We start from the raw sequence: 22,185 nt of genomic DNA on the forward strand, positions 1-22,185 counted from the left end.
ATCTGCCTAATTTAAACAGATATTACATTGAGTCAAAGTTATTTAAACAAAAGGGCACTTACATTGCACTAAATAAAATGTTCAAACTGGTTTATGAAGGGTGCATAAGTTGGAATGTGTGATCATGTTAGTGCCTGGCAGCTGACTTTGAATAGGAACCACAAATTATTTTGTTTACTTTCCACCATCCCTGTTTGACCACATGGTCAAAACTTGCCATTATGATCCGTCATTGCTTTTATCAACACAAATTTGACAGATTCTCAATCTGATGGCAGGAGCTGGTACCATGACGCTTGCCTTGGGAGCTACTGCTACCTCCTGGGTAGAATATAGAACAGCATAATGGAAAGTAAATATGAACTTTTTACTGGTCGGACCATGGCCCCTTTTCCAGTACACGACACACTGTCATCACACACAGATGCAAGCGACTCTTGGGGGCAGTAAGAACGCCATCGCCATCAGCGCCCATTCAATTCAAGTGTTTTTTTATTATGGTATAATGCAGTTGATTTGCGATGATGACACAAACATATTAAGCAGGACATTCATACGAGCCTTAAAATCGAATTATATTCCAAAAGTAGTGTGAAATGCACTCATAAGAAACATGTAAATAGAGTATTTTTTGCCTCTTATTCTGCCATCAATTTGAGCGCAACGCCCTCGTGTGGCAATGTTTGCAAACACAGAAAGGGATGTATAGACCAGACAGTTGGATAACCATTTGAACGTAAATGGTCAGTTTTTTTTATTGTATGTCATAAAACCATGTGCTTCTAAATAATACAAATATATTAGTAAATGATTTGAAATTAATATCCATATTAATATTTACAGAATTTGTCACTGATACATATTGGGTGATCCCTTTTGTGACTATCATCTTAATATGTGTATGTTCCAATGCATTTAGCTAGTAATGCATTCTAACAAACAGAGGTGTCGCTCACTAAACCACTTCTTGAATGTCTTTGTAATTTATTTTTGGTACTTTCAAGACAATTAAAATAGGTCAAATCATGACGTCGGTGATCTTCAGGTCGGAAAATTGGGGCTCTAGAAAGATGCCCGATATTTCGACTTGGAATTTCGAGTTGGATGACGGTTCAAAACGATTTTTCCGTCGGCGCTCGTTTTTTTTCTCTCGAGTTCGCAGTTATCTTGAATGCACTGAGTCAGAGATTTCCGAGTTCTGAATTCCCTGTTGTTTTGAACGCGGCATTACTGCAGGAGGCCAGGGGTTGGCTGGTCTGTGTAAGTTTGTTCGTCCCCCTCAGCAAAACTATATCTTCCCCTTCTCAGTGGGAGACTCCTCCCCCGCCCTCATCGACCCCTCTCCTCTGCTACCCGTATGTGTATTATGTGCTCCAAGTGGTTCCTCTGAGAGACATCCCCACTCCTCTGCCTGTAACTGCAGAGGGATTAGGCTCCCTCGGTACCAAGGTCCAACGCAGCACAGCCAACAGGCCTCGATCCCAGCCAGAGATGTTCTGGAGTTACTGATTCAGTCTGAGCCCAGCTGAACCAATACAAATAGTGTGTTGCTGCTCTGCCTGAGGTAAGTTGTCACCATTTTATGTCACTCTAGAAATGCTGTAGAATCCAGGGGCCCATTTGGCAGAGTCAGACAGTGCAGCGGTTAGTTTAGTGCCAATGTATAATGTCAATTAGTATATGTCCAGTGAACATTCTACAAGAGAACACAGAAGGGAGGATGTTACAGTGTAGAGTACATACAGTATCTCAGGCCATGTTGGACTGACACAGACAGGGAGGGTGCAGCAGGAAATTAGTCATATGATAGTTTAGCACTGACTGGCTAATCTGCAGGAGAACAGCAGAAACATGACGGACACTGTCAATGGACTCCACATAGTCCTGCTTCTGAAAATATAAGAAGGCTGTTCGAAGAACAGCAGTTATAATCGTATTGCTTTATAACAAACAAAATGATAATCTCCATGGGTTCATGAGTTGCTGTGTTATGATCCAGATTCAAAACTAAGGACCATAAAGTGCACATTATTATATATGTTGGTTTATGGCAAACTGACTGTCTGTATTCCCCTCAGTTGGCCCTCATGCACATAAATTAGATTTCCCCCTTTAATTCTGTAAATTTAACATTTAAAATATCCACAAATTCATAACCCTTGTAATGCAAGTTTACAATTGGCTCTTTCATCCCCCTCCTCTCCCCTGTAACTATTCCCCAGGTCGTTGCTGCAAATGAGAACGTGTTCTCAGTCAACTTACCTGGTAAAATAACGGTAAAATAAAAAATAAATAAAAAATGTTGGTTTTGTATGAATGATAATTGCTGTTGGCAATCCTATTGTGTAGCACTTTGACTACTCTCCTTTCTTATCGCAGTACAAATATTGGTGTATCCAGGATCTTCTTCTATCCAGGATCTTCTTGGGCCGAAGTGATCTTCACTATGTATTCCCCTCAGAGTTTACATCGCTGGGGCATCACTCATAGTGAGAGCATGGAGCGACTTGCATACAGTCAAGGTAAACAAAAGCAGATAACCTATATTTTCCTCTCAATCACATGGTGGTTGGTACAAGACAATTGGCTACAACACATTTTTTTTTAGAGACACTGGAATCCTACTGAAAGGCTATATTGAATTATTTAAATGATCAATTTCAGATGATTTAACTTCACAGGGACATGCATCACGTTTATCTACTGACTTAATTTTTTAATTCATGAGTAAGATTATACATTTCTGTTAACTTGTTGACAAGAAATATACATGGCTGATCAACACTTACATTTTCTGTAAACACTGTACAGAGCTAGGCTAGTAAAATATATATTTTACAAAAGTTTAATTAATCATATTTAACATTTTACTCAATTTAAAGAATTGATACATGTATATGTATAATCAACTGGAGTTCTTCCAGCCAGCGGTAGAGGGTAGCAGAATCCCAAGTATGGCACTCCATTACGTAGTGCTTTTGTTTTGTGAGCGTTTTTGACACCACCCTACGGACTTGAGGGATTCAGCTTCAGTAGGGTGTAAACAAATCTCTACACTACGCCGAATAAGGGATCATTTGTTATTGATGACTGTGAAAGCGGACTTCACTCGTAGAATGTAGACGAAATGTGTTTTACATTAAAGGGTTGGCATTGGATCATTTAGCAATGTTATCCCAAACATTTGTGCAACAATGGTCGCCAGGTGAATTGTCCATAACCTTATGATATTTCGACGATGGCGACACCTGCAGAGCAAGACCTTGCATTAGCTGAAGCAGAAAGCAACAAGGAGAAGTCTCAAGTATTTGGAATCCTTAGGTTACAGGAAGAAAAATCGGCCGGTGAAAAAGCTAGCACCACGTCCACGACCATGATGGCAGGGGATGGGAGATGGCAGGCGCCCATATTTGCCCTAGCCAGGAAAGCATCGGAGACCTTTTCAGGAAGCAGCAGTCATGTTCTGGCAAAGGTAGCGGAACCCACATCTTTTGTAAACGAATGGAGTGTCCCAGGTAATTTGGACTAATGTGTTCATCATGTTTTTGATTTTTGCATAAATCAACAAAGCTGTCATGTCATCGTGTGCCTGCTCCCATGTTACAGTATCAAATGCATATGTCGGTCATTGTTGATTTAGTGCAACATACAATCAATTTAGCAGCATGCATATATTTTTCCGCTTGTGCATCAGAATCAAGTCATATTCATTCATTGACATTTTGGAGAAGGGTGTAATTGCGGCACGCTATCCGGGGCGTTCCTGCATGTGGGCATTCCTTTATCTGCAGGAACCCCTCTTTATACTTCTATTGGCAAATGTTTACGCGAGGACGCTGTACACAGGCGGGAGACTGAGCTGCTCCTGTACACTACTGTAGGTGCCGGTAATGCACCAAAACGCTGCTTTCTTGCAGTTCTGTTAACGACTGCGAAGCTAGCTAGTTAGGACTCCGGTACACAATAAGGGAAAGTCCAATGGGATGCTAGTGTGGGGGGGTTGGCACAATAGTGTGTGATAGCGGCCCGCAATATTGTTAAATTGTGATAACCTTCTGGTGTTAATGTGGTTTTTCTACAGACCAATAGCTGGTTCGAAACCACACCCTGCCCTATGAGCAAAAGACGTTGAAAAGACATTGAAAGGACTTATTTTCAAGGTCTCGTGCTCTCTGGTCGGGCTCATAACGTGATCCAGATGTGATGCTTGCTGCCTTACAATGGGTGACGCACGCTGCATCTCTTATGAAGTTGGAATTACTGGGCCTGTAATGCAACGATAGATCTCTCACACATGAAGTGGTGCTACAGAATGACAGCCCACTGACTACTCTGATCTGAAACAGAATAGCAACATGCTCAATGCCATCATTTGCCCAATTTACATTTTAGTCATTTAGCAGAGCTCTTATCCAGAGCGACATACATTTTCATACTTTTTTTTGTACTAGTCCCCCGTGAGAATCAACCCACAACACAGGCGTTGCAAGCGCCATGCTCTACCATGTGTCTGAATATTTGCATAAATGTTATCCTATTGTCAGTGGCTCGCTCTGTCAACATGGGGAGAGTGCTGATTGATTGGGGATACGTTATTGTGCAGGGGTCTTTAATCTTATCTTGCCCAGGGACCCCCTCCCAGGCAAACCGGCGACCCAAGGACTCTCATCATACGTTAGCAAAACAATTAATTAACATGTCTTATCATGTGAATGACAATGGCAAGGAGAAGTACTCAATATTTTTAAGTAAATAGATTTGGTAGATAGTTTTTTATTATTTTGACCACCCCACATTATAATTGTAAGAGGAAGTGTAAATTCTAACATACCTTTCTAGCTAATAGGCTAACTCCAAACACAGTTTCGCTAAGAGCAACTGGTTAAACAAAGGTTAGCAAAAATGTTTTGTCCAATTCCAGAAAGCTTACCAGCAGCCAGCGGCATTTGTCGCAATGGTAGCCTGTTTGCGAGTGCTGTCAGATACTCCAGTGAGTATAATTTGCTCAATATTAGGAGTTGAAAAATAAAGCTGACATCATTAGAAAGATATTCTACTGTTGGTATGTTAATAAAAATACAAGTATTCTATTGTTGCGAGCGATAAAAACATCGGGGGGATACTGCATACCGCTGTTATAGAGCACCAGTCCATCACTGAGGCCTAGACTCTGAAACTGTAGGCCTGCTGCCATATCTTGCTGGCCTTTCAAAAACGCAGAAGATACTGCCCAAAGCAGGGTGGCGCAGCGGTCTAAGGCACTGCATATCAGTGCAAGAGGCGTCACTACAGTCCCTGGTTCGAATCCAGGCTGTATCACATCCGGCCATGATTGGGAGTCCCATAGGGCGGTGCAATTGGCCCAGCGTTGTCCGGGTTTGGCCGGGGTAGGCCAAATAAATAAGAATTTGTTCTTAAAATCCATAGAATTACATATTAGAACTCATATTAGAAACGTAAGAAGTAATTTAATATGATTTCTGTGGACCCATCCATCTACTGCATATTTCCAGCTAGAGGCCAGTGCAAAACTGTTTCTGATCAATGTTTTTCTTCTGGTTTGATCAGAAGTGGTGATGAAACACTCATTACATATATAGTTAATCAGAAAAGGTTATTTATTGGCCAAGATGAAATCCAATTTCGTGCCTACATACAGTATCATGTCTGTACAACACATGTTGTAGGGAATTATGAAATGTGAGATGTATCCGTTTGTTGAAATACTGTAAGATGGGCACTATAGATGTCAATATCTGCTGTATGTATGTGTGCACTACTATGAAAAACATAATGGCATGGCTCTTTGTTGACATACTATAGGTAGTTTGAATTGACCACTCCCTATTGTGGGTCTGTTCCCTTCCCCCTCTAGCTCTGCGGGACCCTATGTCGATGGAGAGAACTAATCTGCTGAACATGGCCAAGCTCAGCATCAAAGGCCTGATCGAGTCGGCCCTCAGTTTTGGACGCACCCTGGACTCCGACTACCCTCCACTCCAGCAGTTCTTTGTTGTCATGGAGCACTGCCTCAAACATGGCCTCAAAGGTATTCACTCACTCATTGTTACGATGGTGCAGAACTAGTTGAATCCAATTCATAGTGGTGACAGTATCAGCTTATGGACACGTTTTCATTGCATAATAATTTATGTTCGTTACATAATGAATACATACAGCTATCTATGCACACACACACAATCGCACACACAGCTAGCCACACACACACACACACATATAATTACACACACACATACAGTGGGGAGAACAAGTATTTGATACACTGCCGATTTTGCAGGTTTACCTACTTACAAAGCATGTAGAGGTCTGTAATTTTTATCATAGATATACTTCAACTGTGAGAGACGGAATCTAAAACAAAAATCCAGAAAATCACATTGTATGATTTTTAAGTAATTAATTTGCATTTTATTGCATGACATAAGTATTTGATACATCAGAAAAGCAGAACTTAATATTTGGTACAGAAACCTTTGTTTGCAATTACAGAGATCATACGTTTCCTGTAGTTCTTGACCAGGTTTGCACACACTGCAGCAGGGATTATGGCCCACTCCTCCATACAGACCTTCTCCAGATCCTTTAGGTTTCGGGGCTGTCGCTGGGCAATACAGACTTTCAGCTCCTTCCAAAGATTTTCTATTGGGTTCAGGTCTGGAGACTGGCTAGGCCACTCCAGGACCTTGAGATGCTTCTTACGGAGCCACTCCTTAGTTGCCCTGGCTGTGTGTTTCGGGTCGTTGTCATGCTGGAAGACCCAGCCACAACCCATCTTCAATGCTCTTACTGAGGGAAGGAGGTTGTTGGCCAAGATATCGCGATACATGGCCCCATCCATCCTCCCCTCAATACGGTGCAGTCGTCCTGTCCCCTTTGCTGAAAAGCATCCCCAAAGAATGATGTTTCCACCTCTATGCTTCACGGTTGGGATGGTGTTCTTGGGGTTGTACTCATCCTTCTTCCTCCAAACACAGCGAGTGGAGTTTAGACCAAAAAGCTCTATTTTTGTCTCATCAGACCACATGACCTTCTCCCATTCCTCCTCTGGATCATCCAGATGGTCATTGGCAAACTTCAGACGGGCCTGGACATGCGCTGGCTTGAGCAGGGGGATCTTGCGTGCGCTGCAGGATTTTAATCCATGACGGCGTAGTGTGTTACTAATGGTTTTCTTTGAGGCTGTGGTCCCAGCTCTCTTCAGGTCATTGACCAGGTCCTGCCGTGTAGTTCTGGGCTGATCCCTCACCTTCCTCATGATCATTGATGCCCCACGAGGTGAGATCTTGCATGGAGCCCCAGACCGAGGGTGATTGACCGTCATCTTCAACTTCTTCCATTTTCTAATAATTGCGCCAACAGTTGTTGCCTTCTCACCAAGCTGCTTGCCTATTGTCCTGTAGCCCATCCCAGCCTTGTGCAGGTCTACAATTTTATCCCTGATGTCCTTACACAGCTCCCTGGTCTTGGCCATTGTGGAGAGGTTGGAGTCTGTTTGATTGAGTGTGTGGACAGGTGTCTTTTATACAGGTAACGAGTTCAAACAGGTGCAGTTAATACAGGTAATGAGTGGAGAATAGGAGGGCTTCTTAAAGAAAAACTACCAGGTCTGTGAGAGCCTGAATTCTTACTGGTTGGTAGGTGATCAAATACTTATGTCATGCAATAAAATGCAAATTAATTACTTAAAAATCATACAATGTGATTTTCTGGATTTTTGATTCCGTCTCTCGCAGTTGAAGTGTACCTATGATAAAAATTACAGACCTCTACATGCTTTGTAAGTAGGAAAACCAGCAAAATCGGCAGTGTATCAAATACTTGTTCTCCCCACTGTACATATAATCACACACACACACACACACACACACATTATCACACACAGCTAGCTACACGCACACACACATTCATTCATACATAATCACACACACATACTCACACGCAGCTAACAACTGCATAATCCCCAATGCCAGCCCTTGGCGGGACATGCTGGATATACAAATATGCAATCTCCCCTTTCCCATACATTATTTGATAGTTAAGGTTGCAAAGACACAATTTCTCGACAGTGTTGTGTAACATTACCCATGGCATAAGGATCAATGTTTGTTTTTGCAACCCTAGTGAAGAAGTCCTTTCTTGGATACAACAAGTCACTGTGGGGTCCTCTGGAGATGGTGGAGAAGTTGTGTCCTGAGGCAGGAGAGATTGCAGCCAGCGTCAGGGACCTACCAGGACTAAAGTACACACACACACACACACACACTTTTTGATTAAGGGCTTGATTCAATCTGCTTCACCGAAGTTCAGCACTATAGCGTGTTTGAAATGTAAAGGTAATTTCTGATTGAACCGACAGATGCAGCATTTAATGTGAATGCAGTCGCCGCTGACGCGGGAACACTGAATTTAAATGTCAATTGTGCTACAACGCTGATCTTCAGCTCTACGGATTGAATTGAGCCCTACAAAGCCTTTATTCTCTTGCCATTTCGTTGGGAATAGTTAACATGACAAACAAAGGTCAAAGCATTACGGCATGGTGTCAGCCTTGATCTTTACACCCTGATGATGGCTGACACCATGCCGCAACGCGTTGGCCTTTGTTTGACATGTTTTTGTAAGCCCACAATACATTTTTTTAACTACGTGGTTTACCCATTTGAGTGCACTAGCACTTTGTTATTTCTCAGATATTTCTGTTTTATGACCTTTGTTCAGATCAAATCAAAATATATTTGTCACATGAGCTGATCACAACAGGTGTAGACCGTGAAATGCTTACTTCAAAGCCCTTAACCAACAATGCAGTTTTCAGAAAAGAGTTAAGAAAATATTTACTAAATAAACTAAAGTTTAAAAAAAAAGTAACACAATAACTAGGCTATATACAGGGGGTACCGGTACCGAGTCAATGTGCGGGGGTACAGGTTAGTCGAGGTAATTTGTACATGTAGGTAGGGGTAAAGTGAATATGCATAGATAATAAACAGATGTTGGTTTTGTTTACATTTGTAGGCCATAAAAGCCACTACTGTTCACTGCAAGCTGAAAGTGTACTAAAAGTGGACTCCTCTGCTTACTGATATAATAAAGAGAAAATTTGAGTCAGAACAGGGAAGTGTCAATGTATTGTTGTACTTTCACATTGTTTTCTGTTCAGTTGTGGGGGTTTTTATGACAAACTCTGGAGCAGCAGAATTGTACCTCGGATTGCAAAGGGAACACCATAGAAATAAAGGGAAAGACATCTATTTTATAACCTTGGAAAGCAAGCAGATACATTTTCCTCTGAGTGTGCTATAAAGTTGATGACACAGCTGTGCTGTTAAACATTGTGGAAACAACTTGCATGTCGATCACAAATCATGCACGCCACATCTAATATCCACACACATAGATGCAGTGTTTGGATATTTTAAAGACACAGCCCCCCCCCCCCCCCCCCCTCCCCATGGGCCTCTTCACTTGGAATGTAAATAGGGGTATAATATATGACTATGGATTGTTGGACTAATAGTTGCAGTTTGTGCTCTGTTGTTGTAGGACTCCACTGGGCAGAGCTCGGGCCTGGCTGCGTCTGGCCCTGATGCAGAAGAGGCTGGCTGATTACCTCCGCCTTCTGATCACCAGAAAGGACCTGCTGAGGTACTGGAAGTACCCCCAGTCTCAATTCACTCACACTGTTTTTCTCACACACTGTTTCACCTCCAATCAAACCCCTTGGGCAGGAAGACAGGGGAGGCTCCTCAGTGGTGGTTCACCATCTGCCTCTCAGCAGGCTAGACTCTAATACCTTCAGATGGGTAAAGGAGGTGTCAAAGTCTCATGCCATTTTCTATGAAGATATACTGTTAGAATAAACAGTAATTATATTTGTTTTCACAATTTAATGTGAAATATGTTTCTTTGTGTGTACCCACAGTGATTTCTATGATAACTCTGCTGTGATGGTAGAGGAGGAGGGTGCTGTCATCGTTGGCCTGCTGGTGGGACTCAATGTGATCGATGCCAACCTGTGTGTCAAGGGCGAGGACCTGGATACACAGGTGAGTCAACGCCCCTCACTTCAGGCATTGTTCAAAAATTCCCCATTGACAGCCTTTAAATTAGGCAAGTGAGAGGACACTGTTATTCAGGGTCCTACTTGATGACACAGGATTGGTGTTCCTTTCACCTCATGGAGATTACTCATCTCATCCCAACAAACTAGTATCTGGAAGAAATGTCACAGTACAAACATTGTGCAAACTGTTCAGCTGCGCTTCTAATCTGCTCAGATTGTAGTAGTGGACATTTTATAGTCTAATTATCTCTGTCCAACTTGAGAAGGAATAAACTGGTCACAGTCTATGCAGACATTTCTAAATAATGGTGTATGTGACATTTAACATTTCTTAGGTTGGGGTCATTGACTTTTCAATGTACTTGAAAAATGACATTGATGACTACAGAAGTGGAGAAAGGTGAAGTTGATACTCTTGTTACCTTAATGCAGTGGTATTCAAACTTTTTCAATGGGGACTTCATTTTTCCCATGCAGAATTTCTGGGGACCCTGCCCCAAATCTAAAGACACAACCTTAAAGTGTGTGTATATATATCTCTCTCAATCACTGCTTTAATGAGATGGAATATACCCATTAAAACATCTACTATACATTATTTGTCTTGGATAAGCTGAGAAGGATAATAGTATGCTTGAAATGTTTGAACATAAATGTTGACTAATTTACAGATTTTCTCTTCCATGATTTGTTTCCACAATAGAAATGGTCAAATAGCAGCCATCCTAGACCAGAAGAACTATGTTGAAGAATTAAATAGGCAGCTTAAGTAAGTCTTTTTCTTTTTCTTTACCATACTGTATCATTTTTGGGGGGGGAAATTGGTGTGATAATTGCTCAACCATGTGTTTCAGCTCTTATTTAGGCCAAGTCATTGACACTGGTTATGCAAGTACAGATGTCTCTTCTGTTGTATTGTCTTAGGTTCATTGCACAACCTCAACCACTACAGAACTCAAGCTCACTAGTTCAACGGCAGGACATTTAATTGTAAAAGACAATGAAAGGACTGCTCAGGTTCTTTTGTGAGGACTTTTAAGTCTGATTGAACATGCAGTAGACTCATTTGAAGCAGTGTGTTTCTTCAAATGTCTGTTGGGAGAGACTAAATATGAAATGGCACTAAATTAGCACTTGTTTCTTTGACACAGTTCTTCAGTACACGGCTTACAAGGGAGGGTCGATAACTTGGAGAAATCAAACTCTAAACTCATTGAGGAGGTATGACATTCTCTCTTATTAGTACTGTACTAACATTCTGAAGCATTTACCATTTTATACATCTGATTTGGTGTTCATTTGAACCTCTTTTCATTGTAGCTGGCGATTGCAAAAAATAACATAATCAAACTGCAAGAGGAGAACCATCAGCTTAGAAATGAGAACACTATTATTCTCATAAAAGCTCAGCAGCAACTTGAGGTTTGCCTTTTACAATGTCCTGCTCTCTGTCTTGGTCAGTCAGACTTCAACATGTTCCTCATTTGTTGTGTTTGTGGTCTAAGGACATGTGGGTCTGGTCTAATCCACTAATGTCTCCTTTTGTGTCACTGTCAGGTGACCCAGGTTGACGTGGATGTGGAGCTGGACACCTATAAGCAGTCGAGGCAGGGCCTTGACGAGATGTACAACGAGGCCAGGAGACAGCTCAGGGAGGAGTGTCAACTACGCCAGGTCAGTTGTCATCCAGTTGTTTCCCCATACTTTTTCTAAGGGGGCACAGGCTGAGGGAAGAGCTACAGTAGAAAGTGGAGCCTGCCTCACCTATACAATAGAGGCAACACTGCCAATGTAAGCCAACTCAGAATTCTGAAATGGTCATCTTTGCTTGCAAGGTGCAGTCAGTAGCATTGTCTGTGTAAGGAAGGTCAGTGGTTTACAGTTAAGCAGGATTTGCGGTGACCGACAGCTGCTGTCCTTGTGCCCCACTGTAGGATGTGGAAAATGAGTTGGTGGTACAGGTGAGCATGAAGCAGGAGATGGATCTGGCCATGAAACTGTTGGAGAAGGACATTCACGAAAAACAGGACACACTGATCGGCCTGCGCCACCAGCTGGATGAAGTCAAGGCCATCAATGTGGAAATGTACACAAAAATGCAGGTACAGTGGAGCTTTTTGTATGGCACATTTTGCTGGTGCTTTTGTGAATAGAGTAGGCTATATTGTTTGTTACAGTGCCTTCAGAAAGTATCCATACCCCTTGACTTATTCCACACAATACCCCATAATGAAAAAGTTAACATGTTTTTAGAAATGTTAGCAAATTTATTGAAAATTAAATACAGAAATATCTAATTTACATAAGTATTCACACCACTGACTCAATACTTTTATAGAAGCACCTTTGGCAGTGATTACGTCTGTGAGTCTTTCTGGGTAAGTCTCTAAGAGATTTCCACACCTGGATTGTGCAACATTTGCCCATTTATTATTTTCATAATTCTTCAAGCTCTGTCTAATTAGTTGTTTATCATAGCTAGACAACCATTTTCAGGTCTTGCCGTAGATTTAAGTCAAAACTGTAACTCGGCCACTCTGGAAAATTCATTGTCTTCATGGTAAGGAACTTCGGGGTAAATTTGGCCTTAGGTTATTGTCCTGCTGAAAGGTGAATTGAAAGGTGAATCCCAGTGTGCTGGAAAGCTGAACCAGCTTTTCCTCTAGAATTCTGCCTGTGCTTAACTCCATTCTGTTTAATTTTTTATCCTGGAAAAACTCCCCAATCCTTAACGGGTACAAGCATACCCATAACATGATGCAGCCACCACTATGGTTGAAAATATGGAGAGTGGTACTCAGTAATGTGTTATATTGTATTTGCCCCAAACATAACACTTTATATTCAGAACAAAAAGTTATTGCTTTGCCACATTTTTTGCAGTATTACTTTAGTGCCTTGTTGCAAACAGGATGTATATTTTTGAATATTTTTATTCTATACAGGCTTCCTTCTTTTCACTCTGTCAATTAGGTTAGTATTGTGGAGTAACTACGTTGTTGATCCATCCACAGTTTTCTCCTATTGTAGCCATTAAACTCTGTAACCGTTTTAAAGTTACCATTGGCTTCGTGGTAAAATCCCTGAGTGGATTCCTTCCTCTCTGGCAACTGAGCTAGGAAGGACGCATGTATATTTGTAGTGGCTGGGTGTATTGATACACCATGCAAAGTGTAATTAACAACTTCACCATGCTCAAAGGGATATTCAATGTCTGCTTTTTTTATTTTTACCCATTTACTAATAGGTAACAAGCAATATTGACTCAAGACATTTCAGCGTTTCATTTTTAATTAATTTGTTAAATAGATTACAAATTAAAAACATATTCAACTTTGACATGGGGTATTGTGTGTAAGCCAGTGACAGATCTCAATTTAATACATTTAAAATTCAGGCTGTAACACAACAAAATGTGGAAAATGTCAAGGGGTGGAATACTTTCAGGTTATTATTTTACAGTGACTATACTGATCTGAGGGCTTTCTTGTGTTGTCAACCAGACTTCTGATGATGGCATGAAACAGAAGAACGACATGATCACTCGTTTGGAGGAGAAGACCAATCAAATCACAGCAACCATGAAACAGCTGGAGCAAAGGTAAGGGTGTTGACTTAAAGATCCTCTTAAATCATTTGCAATTAATATTTAAGGCCCGGTTTCCCAGATTAAGCCTAGCCCTGAACTAAAAAGTGCTTTCAGTGGAGATGAAATGCTTAATCTGTGTGCAGGAAACCGGGCCATAATGTGGCATGCAAAGTATTTCCTCTTTTTGCATGTAGGTGTATTTTTATAAATATATGTTTCACCGTATCAATCATTTGGAGCATTGACTTGGCTGTAGTCTGGTTGTGTTAAGATGCGACCATAGCTTCGTCACGTCTCAGTCAACACGGACCATCCTTCCCTTTGTCTTCCTTTGGTTTGCCATCTTCTTTGTGACATCTTTATGAGAATGCTTTGCTTAACAATTTCTTAAGGTTTTTGGTAAAATGGAAGTTCACTGATATTGACATCCTCTTTCCCTTTTTGCTTTCCTTCTTGCCTTTATTTCTTCCATCTTTTACCCTCATACTTTTAATTTCTACATCGATACACCTCTTTCTATCATCCTGTACCCCCCCCCCCATCATACCTACTTGATCTCAATAGTGATAAAGATTTGCTGAGCCAGACACGCACACTCGCCATGTCATTTGTAAAATGTGCCAGCACAGACACTGAGAACCAATATAAGCTTGTTAAAGACATCTCTTTCTGAGCTTTTAAACACAACCACTAACTCTCAGCAAACACTAGGCAGGGGATTTGTTCATATGCAGTATCGTAAAGTAACAGTTCATTGGTTTTTGTATCAGTCTAATGTTAAGATAAGCTTCTTTCACAAAAGGAAGTTTTGTAGTGCATCCCATTATTGTTGCACTGTAATAACTAATACACTCAAACATATCTGTAAGAGCAAATACTATACTCATTATAGCCAATAAAAAGTATAACAATTGTTTATCACATGAAACAATAAAGTTAAATGTTTTGAAATTGTGGTCGTGGAATGATGAAATCATTGGCAGCACCATTATGTTTGTCTTTGAGTGTAGTGAACACACCATCTTTAGCCCCATGAGTGTGTTCATGGAAATGTTAAACTGGCCTGCCACTGCCTGGCCATCTTCCCTCCAAAGGGGCCTGCCTGCCTGCCTGTAGGTGTTTGGTCTCCCCTTTTTCTTCTGCCAGTTTGTCCCATTGCATCCCCTTTTCTTTGTGATTGGAGCCTCAGTTTTACCCAGTTGGTTTGAATTACACCAGATTACAAGAGGCAGAGCGGGACCGCTGGACTGCAGAAGATGGAGCTCGCAAATTCAAGCATGACTTTGCCAACAAAGCCGACAGCCTCCAAAAGCAGATAGCCCAGAGAGAGAAGCAAATGTAAGTACACATACATACTGTATATTTACAGTAGCTCTTAGCACTTATTCCTATATACAATAAATATATTGTTTCTGCACCAAAATTAAGATTAAGGGATAGTAATCTGGCTGTAATCCAGGATTTTGTTCCTGTTGTAGGCTGCAGCTGGAGACAGACCTAAAGATTGAGAAGGAGTGGCGGCAAACCTTACAGAACGACCTGGAGAGGGAACGAGACATCGTCGCCCAGCTCAGTGCTGAAGCCCAGCAAATAAATGGACTTAAAAAGGTTTGAGGGTTCCTCGTGGGGTTTATTGTGGCATTAAGAAGTATTATGTTCAACATATTTTCTGTTGCGTCACAGGTGTAGAGTATATTTATACACACGGTGGATTGATGTATTTGACTTTTTTTTCTCCAGGAGTTCCACAGGCTGCAGGATGAGAACAGCCAGCTGAAGGGGATTTGTGAAGAACAGGAGCAGGCCCTGGAGGAGCTAGGCTGCAAACTCAGCGAGTACTTGTCTATTTTAAACTCATTTGATGTACGTTTTTATCTAACACTGTCTCTTTCAAATAGGAATTCGGCCTCTTACCCACATCAATTACAGCAATCTCATCGTACCTTTTAAGATAAAAGTGGAAAGGCTGTATCAGAAGCAACATTATTTTATGTTGTGGAGGGGCTATAATCACATACATGATCCCCTTTCATTCCTCCTTGCCTTTAGTTAGTGCTCTTACTGTTTTAAAGTTCCCGTTAAGAATTTTTTTAATGAATAATATGAGACATGAATTCATTTAACTGATGCCTGGCTTTTCTTAATCCAGATCAAAACTTAAAATCGAAGACATAAAAGAGGCAAATAAAGCTCTTCAGGTAAGTGTCTTGAGTTCTACATCAATGTTCAAATTAAAGTTCAATCCAATCAGTACATTTTCTGATGAAAACAACTTAATTGAAATGTCTGAATTTATTTTACTTTTAGATTGTGTGTATTATATTGCTGCACTGTTTGAGCGAGAAACATAAGTATTTCGCTGCACCTGTGATAACATCTGCAAAACTTTTATTTAATTGGAACTGAACTACCAACAAGCATGTTGAAATTTGAGAGTGCTGTTCCATGAGTGCTCGATCTAACAAATATTCCAGGGAGGGCAGGTCTGGCTGAAGGACAAAGATGCTACCCACTGTAAACTTTGTGAAAAGGAGTTCTCCATCTCTAGGAGAAAGGTTAGGATGAACTCATTACATTTTTCATGTGAAATTAATTGGGACAATGCTGAACCAGCAATCAACACAAAAAGGTGTGACATTAACAAGAATAGCAACTATGCAAACCATAACCCACCTTCTCCTTGGGGTGTACTTCTTGCCTAGATAAGCTGAGGTGTTTTCCATATCTCATTTCTCTAGCACCACTGTAGAAACTGTGGGGAGATCTTCTGCAATGCATGCTCTGACAACGAGCTGCCCCTCCCTGCATCGCCAAAACCAGTGAGGGTCTGTGATACGTGCCACGCCCTTCTCCTCCAACGCTGCTCCTCCAATGCCACGTGAGATGCCCCCCTTCAGGCCCAGCCGCAGCTTTAACTCAATCCCGCAGCTCAGACTACCAGGAAACCTCTGAGCTCGTGTGACTGTTATCAGGTGTCAAGTGTGTACATTCTACAAGGTATATCGCTTTGTGTAGCATGAGATTTGAGATGTTATATCTGTGACACTAAGGTTCTTGTGATAAATGTCAACATTTCCTTACAATAGATAAACCATTTGGGCAGCTGAGCATATCATTCCAAATCTGCAGTAAGAATATCTTGATGAGACAATTTTAAAGTATGTTTCTCTGTGTGATACAGTGGCTGAGCCTGATGTGATAAGGACTGGAGTCATATTTTTGTTTTGAGTCATGTTATTTCACTTGAACGGTCTTAAAGGATGAGTACATTTTGTTGTTGTTGACCAAATCTCTTTTTTATTTACATTTGTGTGCTTTCTCATTCCCATTATGGTGAGAACCTGGGAATGCTTGAACACGGAAAGTATCACAAAATGGAATAACATTGCGGATAAAGTTTGTAATGACACTTTTGTGTACAACATCTAAAGAAATGCATCACTATACTGAGTGTTGTCGTTTCTAAAAAATATGTTTTTTTGGAGCTGTTTTATCTGTGCCCCTGCAACTGTAGAAAGAGCATGAGGAAGTATCTTGCTGGTGGGATTTCTCAAAACCAAGTGAAATCGCAAAAGTGGCTGGACAACTCTATAGCATGCTATTTACAAAAAGAGATTTGGTTAAACAAAGTGAACTTCTCCTTTAACTGATGTAATTCACATGTGCCTCTAATAAGCCAAAATACTAAATGAGTACCTTTCACAGACTTGTTTCTGCATGGTAGAATGCAGGCACATTTCAGAAGTATGTTTACCAAAAGCACTAATGTTCCCGATACTGCTTTGTGACGAAGAAGCAGAAACTACATGAAACAGCACAGCAAATATGTTGTACTTTTGATTAAGTATGCTTAATAAATTATTACCTTAAGTATTCAAATACTGTAGCTAGCTAACAATTAAGTTTGGAAACATGCCAATCTTGTATTTCTTTTCAGAGACAATTTTTTTTTGCACATTTTATTCAAATATTTGTCAGGCAAGTTAAAAAACTTGGATCACAAAGTGGCAAGGAATTTGAGATGCACGAATTCTTGTAACCACTTATACACTTGCTGAATTTTGTTTTGTATTCAATCAGCAAAGCAATGTTTACAATATATAATTTTCCAAAACTGGAATTAATACTTTATTACAAATGGATGTGCTACATCTCACATAGATGATCAAAACATGCTGTGTGCAGTATGGTAGCATCATCAGGGATCTTAAACATTTACAAATATGTAACATATTGTACGAATTACAATTCGTAACATATACGAATTGCAGGATTTTTTCCCCCTTCATATTTTTGCAGGACATAAAATATGAAATGGATGTAGTACACAATAGCGGACATGAATAAAGATGGCGTCCCCCATCTACTTACAGAACCCTCAAAGTATTCATACCCATTTTAGTAATTTAGCAGACCCTCTTATCCAGAGTGATTTACAGTAGCGAATGCATACATTTTCATATTTGTTCATACTGGTCCCCTGTGGGAATTGAACCCACAACCCTGGCATTGCAAGTGCCATGCTCTACCAACTGAGACACACGGGACTTATTCCACATTTAGTTAAAGCCTCAATTAAAAATGTATTAAAGATTTTTTTTCTCTCTCTCTCACACACACATACACACAATGTGAAAACATGTAAAAAATAAAAATAAAAAAATTGCACATTTATTGAAAATGAAATACAGAAATCTAATTTACATAAGTATTCACAAACCTGAGTCAATACTTTGTAGAAACACCTTTGGTGGCAATTACAGCTTTGTGTAGTCGTGGGTGTCTGTATCAGCTTTGCACATCTGGATTTGGGGATTTTCTCCCATTCTTCCTTGCAGATTTAAGTTTGATGGGGAACAGCAATCTTCAAGTCCTTCCACATATATTTTCAATGGGATTTAAGACAGAGCTTTGGCTAGGCCACTGAAAGACTTTCACATTTTTCTGAAGCCATGTCAATATTGCTTTGAATGTATGCTTGGGGTCATTGTCCTGTTGGAACGTAAATCTTCGCCCCAGTCTGCTCTCTGAAGCAGGTTGCGCATATTTGCCAACCATTTTCCTCTCTATCCTTACCAGTCTCCCAGTCCCTGCTGCTGAAAAGCATACCAATAGCATGATGCTGCCACTATGCTTCAAGGTAGGGAGGGTGTTAAGACAGGTGATGAGCTGTTTTTTTCAGACAGCACTTTGCATTCAGGCCAAGGAGTTACATTTGTCTCATCAGACCAATCTTTTGCCTTATGCTGTCTTTTACGTGCATTTTTGCAAACTCCAGGTATGCAGACGTGTGCCTTTTTCTCAGGAGTGGCTTCCATCTGGTCACGCTCCCATAAAGCCCAGATTGGTGACGTGCTGGAGACTGTTGCCCTTCTGGCAGGTTCCCATCTCAGCCAAGGAACTCTGTAGTTCTGTCAGTGGTCATTAAGTTCTTGGTCACCTCCTTGACCAAGGTCCTTCCTTCCTTCCCGGTTGCTCAGTTTGGTCATACTGCCAGCTCTTGGCAGAGTCTGGGTAGTTCCATTTTTTTTCTTCTTCCATTTCCCAATGATGGAGACCACTGTGCTTTTGGAAACTTTCAACACTCAAATTGTGTTATACCCCTCCCCAGATATGCCTCATCACAATTCTATTTCAGAGATCTATGGACAGTTCTTTGGAATTCATGGTATAGTTTCTGCTCTGAAATGCACTGTCAACTGTGGGACCTTAGACAGGTGTGTCCAATCAATTGAATTGGCCACAGGTGGACTCCAATCAAGTTGTTGTGACATCGATGATCGGTCCCACTATTTGAAGTGCACCTTATGAAGGCTTCATAAGCACTGCATAATTGGGTCACAAATCTGTAACTGTATTTCATGCTTCATAAGAGAACAAAATGTGAACATAAATAGATTGTCAGTTATGCAACATTACAAATCTTTATAGAGCATGATATACAGTTATAGATGATTTGAGATGCATCTATGTAGTGCTTATGAAACCAAAAGATTCACTTCAAATAAAGCGGGACTGGATGATCAAAGGAAAGTTAACGAACCTGAGCTCAATTTGGAGCTTAATAGCAAAGGTGTGTGAATACTTCACAGTACCAGTCAAAAGATTAGACACATACCTACTCATTCCAGGGTTTTTATTTGTACTATTTTCTACATTGTAGAATAATACTGAAGACCAAACTATGAAAAAACGCATATGGAATCATGTAATCAAGTGTTAAACAAATCAAAAAAAATATTTTACGAGATTCTTCAAAGTAGACACCCTTTGCACAATTTTGGCATGCTCTCAACAAGCTTCATGAGATAGTCACCTGGAATGCATTTCAATTAACAGGTGTACGAAACTTGCTCCCATGAGGACCGCCACAGGAAAGGAAGACCCAGTTACCTCTGCTGCAGAGGATAAGTTCATTAGAGTTACCAGCGTCAAAGTACAGCCCAATTTGGTGTTACTTGACACATCAAGTCTGTTACTTGATGTGTCAAGTAACAGACATCTCAACATCAACTGTTCAGAGGAGACTGCGTGAATCAGGCCTTCATGGTCGAATTACTGCAAAGAAACCACTACTAAAGGACACCAATAAGAAGAAGAGACTTGCTTAGGCCAAGAAACACGAGCAATGGACATTAGACTGGTGGAAATCGGTCCTTTGGTCTGATGAGCCCAAATTTGAGATTTTTGGTTCCAACTGCCGTGTCTTTGTGAGACGCAGAGAGGGTGAACGGATGTTCTCCGCATGTCACCACATTGCTGGTGACATTGTCAGTGATTTTATTTAGAATTCAAGGCACACTTAACCAGCATGGCTACCACAGCATTCTGCAGAGATACACCATCCCATCTGGTTTGCGCTTAGTGGGACAATCATTTGTTTTTCAACAGGACAATGACGCAACACACCTCCAGGCTGTGTAAGGGCTATTTGACCAAGAAGGAGAGTGACAGAGCACTGGATCAGATGACCTGGCCTCAAACAATCCCCCGACCTCAACCCAATTGAATGGTTTGGGATCAGTTGGACCGCAGAGCGAAGGAAAAGCAGTCAACAAGTGCTCAGCATATGTGGGAATTCCTTCAAGACTGTTGGAAAAGCATTCAAGGTGAAGCTCATTGAGAGAATGCCAAGAGTGACTACTTTAACAAATCAAAATATATTTTAGATTCTTCAAACACTTTTGGTTATTTCATAGTTTTGATGTCAACTATCATTCTACAATGTAAAAGTAGTAAAACAAATAAAAACTCTTGAATGAGTAGGCGTGTCCAAACTTTTGACTGGTACACTGTATGTAAATTAGATTTCTGCAAATTATTTTAAATGTGCAAAAATTTCTACAAACATTTTCACTTTGTCATTATGTGGTAGATGGGTGAGAAATGTAAGCCATTTTGAATTCAGGCGGTACCACAAAGGAATAGTTTCTGAAGGCACTGTACCACAAATGCCTCATTTGCTAAATTCGCTGTATTATACAGTGCTCTCCATTACTCTGTATGATCATTAGCACAGTAAACTTTATCCCAATTCTAGCTCCAAGACAGATGCAATTTGAAAAAACCTAGAGTGCTGGTTTATTGGCACACTGAACCATGTTGCGCACCATAGTTTAAAAACTGGGTAGTGCTAAAGAGGTCGTCACTAGTTACCACAGCAACTAAGTCAAACCCCACAATTGATCTTAAAAATATGATTTTAAGCCTAACCTTAAATGAAGACCAAAACGCAAATGTTCATGAATTTTTACAATATAGTCATAATTGGCTATATCTGTATGCAACATTTTCAGGGGACCCGTTTTGGCTCGTGAGCGCTACTTTCAAAACTACTGGCTGGAATTATAAAAAACCTCTGTAGCATTACTAAATGAGTTATAATTCAAATTATTTAGATATTATCAATAGAGGACACAGCTTGTAAATTCTAGGTAGATTTTCCATGAACATACCACCATTCTAGGGCATCAGTCACCTGAATAGGGCCTGCCACATACACATATCTTGAGCCTGGATCAATGTTTGTAAAAAGACTAAGGCAGGGAGAGTACTGTCTAAGTCTTCTCTTACACTTTGGACTCTTCTCTGAACCCCCTCCCTCCCTCTGCACTTTAACCCGTGCTAGCAATGACTTTCAAGTCTAAGGGCTAAATTCAATCAGATGTGTCAGAGGTGGTACTGTGTTAGAGCTGTCAAATCCACATGCAGCTCCTTGCGTTACCGTACCACGGATAATGCGATTGGATGCAACGAAACCACCCGACTTTATAATATTATAGAAGTTCTTGCAGCCTTGTTAAATTCAAACACTCGAATTAGACAGAGGCATGTTTTCACATTAATTTGGATGGGGGGATTTATAGCCTAACATCAATGGTTTGACATTTTAGTCGTTTCTATCATCGATAGAGCCTACACTTCTATCGCCGTTTTCAACTTCTAACATGGTAGAGATGAGGGAATTGTTTGACACGAGCAGCTGTTCACCGATTTGTCAGCTCATACCGCA

General features: G+C 40.7%; 1 protein-coding gene across 9 annotated transcripts; it reads left to right on the forward strand.

Moving 5' to 3' along the window:
* The first annotated feature begins 1,375 nt into the window (after positions 1–1,375).
* rufy2 (RUN and FYVE domain containing 2) lies at positions 1,376–20,936 on the forward strand. Of its 9 annotated transcripts, XM_071393752.1 has the most exons (21): positions 1,379–1,564; positions 2,223–2,276; positions 2,380–2,522; positions 3,322–3,515; positions 5,876–6,049; positions 8,143–8,260; positions 9,565–9,666; positions 9,944–10,067; positions 10,420–10,484; positions 10,788–10,853; positions 11,236–11,305; positions 11,405–11,506; positions 11,642–11,758; positions 12,019–12,186; positions 13,588–13,685; positions 14,892–15,011; positions 15,152–15,281; positions 15,414–15,508; positions 15,823–15,871; positions 16,148–16,228; positions 16,412–20,936. In XM_071393752.1, the coding sequence occupies exons 4-21, from the start codon at positions 3,374–3,376 to the stop codon at positions 16,553–16,555; spliced, it is 1,965 nt and encodes a 654-aa protein (XP_071249853.1). In that variant the 5' UTR covers positions 1,379–1,564; positions 2,223–2,276; positions 2,380–2,522; positions 3,322–3,373; the 3' UTR covers positions 16,556–20,936. The 9 variants fall into 9 exon arrangements, 8 of the variants coding, with proteins under 8 accessions (XP_071249854.1, XP_071249855.1, XP_071249853.1 ...); XM_071393753.1 differs by lacking the exon at positions 3,322–3,515 and having other exon boundaries at positions 1,376–1,564; XM_071393754.1 differs by lacking the exons at positions 2,223–2,276; positions 3,322–3,515 and having other exon boundaries at positions 1,376–1,564.
* The last annotated feature ends 1,249 nt before the right edge of the window (positions 20,937–22,185 follow it).

This window comes from Salvelinus alpinus, chromosome 3 (genome assembly GCF_045679555.1).
Source record: "Salvelinus alpinus chromosome 3, SLU_Salpinus.1, whole genome shotgun sequence".
Classification (NCBI taxonomy): domain Eukaryota; kingdom Metazoa; phylum Chordata; class Actinopteri; order Salmoniformes; family Salmonidae; genus Salvelinus; species Salvelinus alpinus.

Coding starts and splice junctions, on each gene's coding strand:
- rufy2 (XM_071393750.1), top strand. CDS start 3,239: ATGGCGACACCTGCAGAGCAAGACCTTGCATTAGCTGAAGCAGAAAGC. Junction 10,485..10,787: donor GACTACAGAAGTGGAGAAAG/GTGAAGTTGATA, acceptor TTTCCACAATAG/AAATGGTCAAATAGCAGCCA. Junction 11,507..11,641: donor AAGCTCAGCAGCAACTTGAG/GTTTGCCTTTTA, acceptor TGTCACTGTCAG/GTGACCCAGGTTGACGTGGA.